General features: G+C 47.7%; 1 protein-coding gene across 3 annotated transcripts; it reads right to left on the reverse strand.

Annotated features, from left to right (window-relative positions):
* Nucleotides 1–291: 291 nt before the first annotated feature.
* g2e3 (G2/M-phase specific E3 ubiquitin protein ligase) lies at nucleotides 292–10,865 on the reverse strand. 3 transcript variants are annotated; one of them, XM_079752905.1, is made up of 17 exons: nucleotides 10,744–10,865; nucleotides 10,574–10,620; nucleotides 10,271–10,368; nucleotides 9,573–9,674; nucleotides 9,184–9,305; nucleotides 8,022–8,193; nucleotides 7,701–7,807; nucleotides 7,191–7,307; nucleotides 6,301–6,422; nucleotides 5,749–5,836; nucleotides 5,330–5,590; nucleotides 5,041–5,195; nucleotides 4,208–4,392; nucleotides 3,696–3,868; nucleotides 3,283–3,322; nucleotides 1,622–1,883; nucleotides 292–1,258 (listed from the first exon to the last, which is right to left on the reverse strand). In XM_079752905.1, the coding sequence occupies exons 2-17, from the start codon at nucleotides 10,614–10,616 to the stop codon at nucleotides 1,020–1,022; spliced, it is 2,286 nt and encodes a 761-aa protein (XP_079609031.1). In that variant the 5' UTR covers nucleotides 10,617–10,620; nucleotides 10,744–10,865; the 3' UTR covers nucleotides 292–1,019. The 3 variants fall into 3 exon arrangements, with proteins under 3 accessions (XP_079609031.1, XP_079609029.1, XP_079609030.1); XM_079752903.1 differs by having other exon boundaries at nucleotides 5,749–5,839; XM_079752904.1 differs by having other exon boundaries at nucleotides 5,749–5,839; nucleotides 10,574–10,784.
* Nucleotides 10,866–11,977: the final 1,112 nt, after the last annotated feature.

Here is an 11,977-nt window from a genome sequence, read left to right on the forward strand (position 1 = left end):
TCTGCTGAATTGCTCCAATAACTTTTATTGTCTTCTTGGATTTGTTTGTCTGCTCTTTACTTCCCCCTAACGGACAGCCGTGGTACTGCACCCATTAGACCAGCATCCGGAAACACTCTTCCAAGTCGTCATCTCTGCGGGTGTAATTCAGGTTTGCGCGTGTGTGTGTGTGTGTGTGTGTGTGTGTGTGTGTCTCTCTCTCTCTCAACCAATACACGAGGCAAGTTTATCTGTCCAGGTGGTTTATAACAAAACATGATAATGGATGATCAGAGCACATTGACCCAACATGAAGAAGACAGAGCAGATGTTATTTACAGTAGCAGCAGTATAGATATATTCAACCATCCATGAAGTGTAAGACAGTAAACCACCTACATACTACAACACCAACCAAAGCAGACGTTCACTGAGAAGCTGGGGCACTGGGGGGGAAGTAACACAATTCAGTCCTTTCACTATAAGACACGAGCATTTCCCTAGTTAATCAAGCAAGTAGTATAAAAACATAAAAACATAAAAGTCTGTGTGTGCGCTATATGTACAGCAGGTGTGTGTGCTATGTGTGTGTGTGTGTTATGTGCACAGTGTGTATGTGTTATGTGTGCAGCAGGTGTGTGTGTGTGTGTGTGTGTGTGCGCGTGTGTTATGTGCAAAGTGTGCGTGTGTGTTATGTGCACAGTGTGTGTGTGTTATGTGTGCAGCAGCTGCGTGTGCATGTGTGTGTGTGTTATGTGCACTGTGTGTGTGTGTGTGTTATGTGCACTGTGTGTGTGTGTGTGTGTGTTATGTGCACTGTGTGTGTGTGTGTGTGTGTGCACTGTGTGTTATGTGTGCAGCAGCTGTGTGTGTGTGTTATGTGCACAGTGTGTGTGTGTGTGTGTGTGTGTTATGTGCAAAGTGTGTGTGTGCGTGTGTGTTATGTGTGCAGCAGGTGTGTGTGTGCGTGTGCTATGTGCACGGTGTGTGTTTGTGATGTGTGCAGCAGGTGTGTGTGTTATGTGCACGGTGTGTGTGTGCTATGTGTGCAGCAGGTGTGTGTGGTGGCTGACAGCCTGCTCCAGGGAGCTCTTGAAGGCCTGGTAGGAGGAGGAGGTGCTGGGCAGGAGCAGCAGGTTGGAGCTGGGGTCGCTCCGGGGGAACAGGGCCTCCTCCCCCAGGGACAGGGAGGGGCTCGGGAGGAGGCCCGCGGCCGGCACCACCTCCACCCCTGTGGTGAAGCGCAGGACGTCCTGGAGGGAGACCGAGCTCCTGCCCTCTGGAGGAGAGAGGAGAGACAGTTAGTCAGAGAGAGAGAGAGAGAGACGGATACAGAGAGAGAGAGAGAGACGGATACAGAGAGAGAGAGAGGGAGAGGGAGACAGAAAGAGAGAGACATACAGAGATAGAAATAGAGAGAGAGACAGTTAGTCAGACATAGACATAGAGAGAGGGAAAGAGAGAGAGACAGACAGATACAGAGATACAGAAAGAGAGAGACACACACACACACACACACACACACAGATACAGAGACAAAGACAGACAGAGACACAGAGACAGAGACATAGAGAGAGAGAGACAGAGAGAGAGAGAGAGACAGAGCGATAGCAGAGTTCCTGATCCCGTTAGCAGCAGGTACCTTCACAGTCCTGCAGGAACGTTCTCCAGTAGGAGAGGACATCTGGCTCCTCCCCCTGATCGTGCTTGGGGGGGAGGGGCTGTGGTCCCCGGAGCTCCTCCCCCTGCTCCTGCTTGGGGGGGAGGGGCCGTGGTCTCCGGAGCCGGGTGGGCGGGGGGGTGAGGAGACGCTTGGGGGTGAGGAGTTGACTGAGGGTTTGAGCGTCCAGGACCTCCTCCGGACCACAGAAGGTCCTGCAGAAGACTGCCGGGTTGAGCTGGACCTGCAGACCCCAGAGAACACTGAAGAACACCTGGATCCACCTGGGAACCAAACTACCTACTGCTGCTAAACTACCTACTGCTACTAGACGACCAACCACCACCAAACTACCTACTGCTGCTAAACTACCTGCTGCTACTAGACGACCACCACCACCAAACTACCTACTGCTACTAAACTACCTACTGCTGCTAAACTACCTGCTGCTACTAGACGACCACCACCAAACTACCTACTGCTGCTAAACTACCTGCTGCTACTAGACGACCACCACCAAACTACCTACTGCTGCTAAACTACCTACTGCTACTAGACGACCACCACCACCAAACTACCTACTGCTACTAAACTACCTGCTGCTACTAGACGACCAACCACCACCAAACTACCTACTGCTACCAAACTACCTACTGCTGCTAAACTACCTACTGCTACTAGACGACCAACCACCACCAAACTACCTACTGCTACTAAACTACCTGCTGCTACTAGACGACCAACCACCACCAAACTACCTACTGCTACTAATCTACCTACTGCTGCTAGACGACCACCACCAAACTACCTACTGCTGCTAAACTACCTGCTGCTACTAGACGACCAACCACCACCAAACTACCTACTGCTACTAAACTACCTACTGCTGCTAAACTACCTGCTGCTACTAGACGACCACCACCAAACTACCTACTGCTGCTAAACTACCTGCTGCTACTAGACGACCACCACCAAACTACCTACTGCTGCTAAACTACCTACTGCTACTAGACGACCACCACCACCAAACTACCTACTGCTACTAAACTACCTGCTGCTACTAGACGACCAACCACCACCAAACTACCTACTGCTACCAAACTACCTACTGCTGCTAAACTACCTACTGCTACTAGACGACCAACCACCACCAAACTACCTACTGCTACTAAACTACCTGCTGCTACTAGACGACCAACCACCACCAAACTACCTACTGCTACTAAACTACCTACTGCTGCTAGACGACCACCACCAAACTACCTACTGCTGCTAAACTACCTGCTGCTACTAGACGACCAACCACCACCAAACTACCTACTGCTACTAAACTACCTACTGCTGCTAAACTACCTGCTGCTACTAGACGACCACCACCAAACTACCTACTGCTGCTAAACTACCTGCTGCTACTAGACGACCAACCACCAAACTACCTACTGCTGCTAAACTACCTACTGCTACTAGACGACCACCACCACCAAACTACCTACTGCTGCTAAATTACCTGCTGCTACTAGACGACCACCACCACCAAACTACCTACTGCTGCTAAACTACCTACTGCTACTTAAGGACCTACTACTACAAAACTACCAACTATTACTACAAAGACTAATTAATAAACAAGGAAATCAGCTTACCTGTTCAAATACTCCAAGTGTCTTCAGACCCTCTCGAAGCCTGACAGACAGACAGACAGACAGACAGACAGACAGACAGACAGATGGGCAGACAGATGGGCAGGAGCTCTCAGGAATATCAGTACACTTTTCTGAATCCAGGTAACAGATTGGCCCCGTGGTAGTAAAAGTTTATACATATAGATAAAGAGTACATATAGAGTGCATAGTATGTTCATCTATATGGTATATAGAGTATATAGTATGCTTATCTATATAGATATACAGTATATAGTATACAGTATGTTGATCTATATAGATATACAGTATACAGTATGTTGATCTATATAGATATATTGTATAGTTGAATATGTTTCTCTGTATAGATATAGAGTATATAGAAGGTTGATCTATATATATATATAGATAGTCACCTCTGCAGAGGAAGCTCCATCCTGGTGACCAGGGTGAAGTTGACCAGGTCGTCCAATAGGGCGTCACGCTCATCCAGGCTGCTGATTGGTCGGTTACAGCCGGCCAGCTCCAGGTACTCCCAGCTTCCTGCCATGGCCCCCTTCAGGTCCTCCAAACTCTTAGCAGCTGCCATCTGAAGACACCACAGTCAGCCAATCAGATTAATCCATCGCCGTACACACACATGCTGAGACACACACACACACACGCAGAGAGAGAGACACACACACACACAAATACAAACACACACACAAGCAGAGAGATTAACGGAGACACATCCCACAGTAATAAAACACAATTATCACATAACAATAATGTGTGTGTGTGTGTGTGTGTGTGTGTGTGTGTGTGTGTGTGTGTGTGTGTGTGTGTGTGTGTGTGTGTGTGTGTGTGTGTGTATGTTACGTGAGTGCGTGTTGAGTTTGGCGTGCGTGTTGTGTTTGGCGTTCGTGCGTGTGTGCGCGCGCCGCACCGTGCTCAGCGTGCGTGTGAAGTGCGTGTCGGGGGTCATGTGATGCAGGCCGAGGGGCTTGTCGCGGGGGGGGGCGAAGAGGCCCTGGAAGAGGGCGGGGCCGAGGAAGAGCAGGGGGGGGGCGCCGTGCACCAGACACACGGACAGCAGCCGGCCCACCGCAAAGTAGAGGTCCCCCCGCAGGGCTGGGGACACACACACACACACACACACACACACACACACACACACACACACACACACACACACACACACACACACACGCACGCAGACAGACACACACGCACGCAGACAGACACACACATTAATTCCTAAAATGCAACTGAACACGTCTACAGTGATAGTTCTAGATAGATATAGGTTCTACAGAAATGGTTCTAGATAGATATAGGTTCTACAGAAATGGTTCTAGATAGATATAGGTTCTACAGAAATGGTTCTAGATAGATATAGGTTCTACAGAGATGGTTCTAGATAGATATAGGTTCTACAGAGATGGTTCTAGATAGATATAGGTTCTACAGAAATGGTTCTAGATAGATATAGGTTCTACAGTGATAGTTCTAGATAGATATAGGTTCTACAGAAATGGTTCTAGATAGATATAGGTTCTACAGAGATGGTTCTAGATAGATATAGGTTCTACAGAGATGGTTCTAGATAGGGAGGTAGATAGATATGGGTTATACAGAGATGGTTCTAGATAGGGAGGTAGATAGATATAGGTTATACAGAGATGGTTCTAGATAGGGAGGTAGATAGATATAGGTTCTAAAGTAATTGTTCTAGATAGATATAGGTTCTACAGTGAAGGTTCTAGATAGGTTCTGTACCTTCGGCGTCGAGCGCCAGGTTCTTGTGGCCGTCCGGACCCTCAAACGCCTCACAGCTCTGGATCTGCTGGACCAGGTGCTTCAGGAAACACTGGGTGGCTGCCTCACTGCCGCCGGGGCAGCTGGGAAATGGAGTCTCCTGCCCATCCTTAAACCTGGGGACGCCAACGTCACTATGTAATATGGACCCATCCTCATCATCACCATCAAGCCGTCTACCTACAGGTAGAACCAGAACTTTGGGGCTAGGAGCCCAGAACCTCGGGGACCACTAGAGGAGTCTACTGACCTGACAAAGAGCCTCCTTCTGGGGTCGAAGTCCGGCCTCCTCACCAGCTCCAACGCCACCCCCAGAACCTCCCCCTCTGCCTGCACCTCCACCAGGGAGCAGCCAGCAGGAGGAGCAGAGGAGGAGTCAGGACCAGGGGTCGTCGGGAGGGAACTCCGTGGGGAGCAGGAGGAGGGAAGGAGGAGCGAGTGTCTGGGAGCAGGAGGAGCAGGGAGGAGCTGCAGGGCCAGAGCCTGGAGGATCTGTGTGGAGGAGGATCCACTGGAGGGAGGGAGGGAGGGAGGGAGGGAGGGAGGGAGAGAGAGAGAGACTCTGTTTATATGTGTTGGAGGAGGTGATGGGGGAGGAGGTGATGGGGGGGGAGGTGATGGGGGAGGAGCAGGGGAGAGGAGGGGGGAGAGTGGGGGAGGGAGGGGTACCGTTTACAGCTGATGGGGGAGGAGGTGATGGGGGAGGCAAAGCGTTTAGAGAGCCCGCTCCTCCGGGGAGTTCCATCCTGAAGAGAACCTACTGACCGGGGGGCCATGGAGAGAACACACACACACACACACACACACACACACCCACACACACATCAGTAACACACACACACACACACACACACACACAGATCAGTAACACACCAACACACAGACCAGTAACACACACACACAGGCACACACACACAAAGACCAGTAGCAAACACACACAGATCACTAACACACACACGCAGATCACTAACACACACACACACACATATCACAAACATACACAGATCACTAACACACACACAGATCACTAACACACAGATCACTAACACACACACACACACACATCACTAACACACACACACACCAGTAACATCCATACCAACACACACACACACACACACACACGCAGATCACTAACACAAATACACACACAGGTCACTAACACACAAACAGATCACTAACACACACACACACACACACACACACTCAGCCGGCCGGTACCTCGGGGGTCCTCCGGCTGGGTGCAGTCCAGACAGGCCCAGCTGGAGTCCAGGTCCAGACCAGAACACCTCCGGTGGGTTCCTCTGGACCCACACAGCCTGCAGCGCACAATCTCAAACCACCTGCAACACACAATAAACACACACCTCATCACGCATCAACACGTACACCAAACACACACTCACTCACACACACACACACACACACACACACACACACATTTAAATACACTCACACACATCTTAACACACACCTCATCACGCATTAACACGTACACCACTCACTCACTCACTCACTCACTCACTCACACACTCACACACTCACACACTCACACACTCACACACTCACACACTCACACACACTCACACACTCACACACTCACACACTCACATTAAAATTCACACCTCATCACACATTAACACATGCACCAATCACACACTCACTCACACACACACATTTAAATACACACATCTTAACCCACGCACACACACACACACATTAAAATACCCACCTCATCACGCATTAACACATACACCAAACACACACTCACTCACACACACACACACATTTAAATACACACATCTTAACACACACACACACACCTTAACACACACACACACACATTAAAATACCCACCTCATCACGCATTAACACATACACCAAACACACACTCACTCACACACACACACATTTAAATACACACATCTTGACACACACACACACACATTAAAATACCCACCTCATCACACATTAACACATGCACCAAACACACACTCACTCACACACACACACATTTAAATACACACATCTTAACACACACACACACACACATCTTAACACACACACACACACACACACACACACGTTAACACACACACACCCACCCCTACCCAGTCTTGGCCGAGTGCGAGCGGCCCTGTCTGCAGCAGCAGTCGGGAGCGTCGCAGTTCTCATAGACCTGCAGCAGCTCCTCAAACGCATTGGACTCCAACTCCCAGGATGCATCCCTGGCACCAGAGTACACAAGCAATTACATCCTCTGGAGAGTCAAATAAAATGTAATATGTAGTGGTTATGGAGTACTATACTATATTGCTACAATATAAGTATTACCTCTCTGGTATTTGGTAGTATTTAGCAGTTAGTATAGGAGTATAGTCGTAGTAAAGTAGTATAGTTACCTCTCTGTGATGTAGTGGTTGGTAAAGGAGTACTATAGTAGTACTATAGTAATAGTAGTATAGTTACCTCTCTGGGATGTAGTGATTAGTATAGTAGTAGTAGTAGTTTAGTAGGAGTATAGTTACCTCTCTGAGATTTGGTGGTTAGTATAGTAGTAGTATAGTTACCTCTCTGAGATTTGGTGGTTAGTATAGTAGTAGTAGTAGTAGTATAGTTACCTCTCTGGGATGTAGATGCCCATGGTGAGCATCTCCTCCTGGAAGCGCTCCTTGTTGTTGCAGAGAGTACACCTGAAGAAGTGCAGACCTGCACTGATGGCCTGGCGCTGGACACACAGACAGGTACTCAGACAGAGAGACAGGTACTCAGAGAGACGGGTACTCAGACAGAGAGACAGGTACTCCGACAAAGCGAAAGGTACTCAGACAGAGAGATACTCAGACAAAGAGGCAGGCAGGTGGACAGACAGGAGTTGAGGTCAGACAGGCAGTCAGGCAGAGAGGCAGGTGTACAGACAGGAGGTGAGGTCAGACAGGTACCTGTATGCAGGCCCTGTGGAACCAGCTGGTGTGGCAGGAGGGGCACTTGAGGACGGAGTAGCCCAGCAGGGGGGGGAGGGGGTCCAGGCAGACGGAGCAGGACTGGGGCAGGCTGACCTCCAGGGCCCCCGGCTCAAGGGACTGCTTAGGGCCGTGCTCTATGCAGTAGGACCTGGGAGGGTGAGGCACTGAGTGAGTGAGGGAGTGACTCTGAGAGAGGGAGTGACTCTGAGTGAGGGAGTGACTCTGAGAGAGGGAGTGACTCTGAGAGAGGGAGTGACTCTGAGAGAGGGAGTGACTCTGAGAGAGGGAGTGACTCTGAGAGAGGGAGTGACTCTGAGAGAGGGAGTGACTCTGAGTGAGGGAGTGACTCTGAGTGAGGGAGTGACTCTGAGTGAGGGAGTGACTCTGAGTGAGGGAGTGACTCTGAGTGAGGGAGTGACTCTGAGAGAGGGAGTGACTCTGAGTGAGGGAGTGAGGGAGTGAGTGACTCTGAGAGAGGGAGTTACTCTGAGTGAGTTACTATGAGTGAGTTACTATGAGTGAGTTACTCTGAGTGAGGGAGTGAGGGAGTCACCGTGAGTGAGGGAGTGACTGTGAGTGAGTTACTATGAGTGAGTTACTCTGAGTGAGTTACTATGAGTGAGTTACTATGAGTGAGTTACTCTGAATGAGGGAGTGAGTTAACGAGTGAGTAAATTATTTTAGTCTATGCTATTTCTGATGACAAGTTTCAACCTAACAAGAGTTATGAATGGTTTCTTCTCCACCTAATGGACAACACAATATAAGGTTTAATGAGTTTGTAGATAAGTTAAAGACTACAAACATGGCCACTTGGCCATTTCTGCTTGAGCCAAGACACACCAAAGGTTTACCTGGGTAAATTAGAACATGTAGGCGTGGTTTATTTACCATTCCGCCAACTTCCAATATAAACTGCTTGTTTACCGGTGTTCAAGAGACGCCTCATGAACCACATCCAGAACACAAGCTGGTTTACCTTGTGTCTCTGTTAGAGTAAACCACGTGTTGAACCTTTATCACTCTTCGAGCCCTTCCTAGCCCGAGACGACCATACCACAAAGGATCTAATTAGTTTATCATCAGTGAGTGAGTGAGTGAGTGAGTGAGTGAGTGAGTGAGTGAGTGAGTGACTAACATGAAATCTCCGCTGAACTGGAAGATGAACTGGTTTGATCCGCAGGGGAAGTGGACCTTCTTCTTGCAGCTCCCAACGCAGCATCCCACTGCCGCACCCTTCTTCTTACACACCCCGCACGTCTGCACACACACACACACACACACACACACACACACACACACACACACAAACAGACACACACACACTGTGAGGCAAGGATAACTGTAGACAGAGTGATGCTAGGCTAACTGTAGCAAGAGTGATGATAGGCTAACTGTAGGCTTCTAGGCTAACTGTAGACAGAGTGATGCTATGCTAACTGTAGGCAGAGCGATACTAGGTCAACTTTAGATGCTAGCGGTGCTAAGCTAAGTGCAGATGGTAGTGAAGCTAGGCTTGCTACCAACCAGGCGAGAGCAGCGTCTGGTTTCCTTGATGATGTCATCGACCAGGAAACCGAAGACGCCATCGTTCTCCTTTCCTCTCTGGTACACCCCGCTGGCCGTCAGCTACACAACAACAACAACAACAACAACAACAAAGATAAGAACAACACAAAAAGCCACCACAATAAGAACAACACAAATAAGAACGTATACAAACTAACACAAACAAAAAACAATAACAACAACACCAATAAGCAACATAACAACGAAAGGAAGAACACATAAAACCAAAATAAGAAAACATAACAACAACAACAACACATACAACAGAAATAATAACAACCCAAACAACAACAAGAACACATTCAACAATAATAAGAACAACAACAATTAGAACACATTCAACAACAATAAGAACACATTCAACAACCATAAGAACACATTCAACAATAATAAGAACAACAACAATAAGAACACATACAACAATAATCAGAACAACCCAAACAACAACAAGAACACGTACAACAATAATAACAACAACAATAAGAAAGTCAACCATCAGATCTTCATGCCTAGTAACGGTTGTCTTGGCAACACGTATTGATGCCACATCTTTAGGTTATTCTATTGATAATGCATTGAGGATGTATTGATGACGTATTGACGATGTATTGATGACGCATTGAGGACGTATTGATTATGTATTGATGTCTCCTTACCAAACACAGGTAGTGAATGGTCAGCTTCTCCTTCTCAAGGTAAACCCTTTCGCCAAACTGGTCCGGAGTATCATCCCTCAGTCTGCAGAGAACACAGCCTACACACACACACACACGCGCACACACACACACACACACACACACACACACACACACACACACACACACACACACACACACACACACACACAAACACACACACAAACACACACACAGCAGTAGTATGTTAGTTAGTACTTAGAGCAGTATGCATATCTAACATAGTCTATATAGACTCTTAACGACTCATTCCAGTTAACTCACAATCCTCTGGAATAATTATGTTGCGACATCGGATCGTCTTCATGTTGCTGTAGAGAGAGATAGAGAGAGGGAGGTGGGGGAGCGAGAAAGAGCGAGAGCACTCGTATCAAAAACACGGAGGCATTGTTGTAGCTTCCGAGAGATCGGGAGAGCGGGAGAGACCTACGTACAGCGGGGAGCCGCTCCTCGGCTCATCTCAGAGTCGATCCACCTTCGGTGTTTATTAGCGACGGAACAAAGTCGGCCTTTTTAAATTTCCCTCTTCTTCGTACAAGACGTGACGTCATTGAAGCGTATCCGGGACAGCTGCTTGAAAAATAAAAGCCTCCCTCCCCCGGCCCCTCCACACACGCACGCACGATAACATTGCATCAACGTCATCTATACGTTTCTATCAAAAGCGACTAGCAACCCAAAGTGTAGGACAAAGGCTTGAACGTAGAAGTTATTCAGTAAATGCTACATTATAGGAAAATACTTGTTAGTGTTTGATGTTTCCCGGTGTCAGCGGGGGGCTCGGCTCGCAATCCTTCTTTCAGTTAATACACAATCTTAGCTTTTTAGTTTATTGAATTATTATATTTCGCTTACGAGTGAATGCAGCATGAAATGAATGCATCAGGAAATGTATGTGTTCAGAAAAACACTGCTCATGTCTACATGTACACCATTTAATATTTATTATAGACATTTTATATACATTTCAACAGTTGTATTTTGCTATGTGGTACAATCTTTAAAATCTGCTGCTTGTAAATCAAAAAAACTTACAAAACTCATCAAAACTCCCAAACTGATATTTTTTTTCTTTTTGGAAGACTAGAAAAAATACTTTATTGTATTAATCATGCATTACACAAACAAAAGCCTCGAAGGACACCAGAGGGGTGAAACACCTTGACAGGTAAAACAGGACAACAGAAACCAGACGAGCTCTCCTGCCGTGGTCCGTGAGGACGTTACAAATCCCTTAACTTAGAAAAATAAAATATCATTAAAAACAAACGAGTGGAATAGTCCTGCCCAATCCCAACCGTGATGTCATCGCTCCAACCGTGATGTCATCGCTCCAACCGTGATGTCATCGCTCCAGCCGTGATGTCATCACTCCAACAGCAAAGCCATCGCTCAGAACCGTGATATCATCATTAAAAAAATGGCGATACCGCCCCCAAACCATGATGTCATCACCTGACCCGTAAGGTAATATCCTGACCTGGGACCCGTGACGTCATCGCTCAGAACCACGACATCATGGGTCTCCAGCGTGATGTCATCACCTGAACCGTGGCATCATTAGTGATGTAAGAAGAGTTATTTGTCCCAGCCAATCAGAGCAGAGTTATACGCGTGTTGTCAATCAAGTCCAAAAGGTTGGGACGGGGTTCTTCTTCCTGTTTCCTG

Source organism: Pollachius pollachius (genome assembly GCF_949987615.1).
Source record: "Pollachius pollachius genome assembly, chromosome: 15".
Lineage (NCBI taxonomy): Eukaryota > Metazoa > Chordata > Actinopteri > Gadiformes > Gadidae > Pollachius > Pollachius pollachius.

Bases quoted from the DNA above. Each gene is read 5' to 3' on its own strand.
- g2e3 (XM_079752903.1), bottom strand. From the start codon at position 10,616: ATGAAGACGATCCGATGTCGCAACATAATTATTCCAGAGGATT. The intron at 7,808-8,021 runs GTACCTGTCTGA...CTGTGTGTCCAG, and splicing joins TCCACAGGGCCTGCATACAG to CGCCAGGCCATCAGTGCAGG. The intron at 3,323-3,695 runs GTGACTATCTAT...TCTGTCTGTCAG, and splicing joins ATGGAGCTTCCTCTGCAGAG to GCTTCGAGAGGGTCTGAAGA.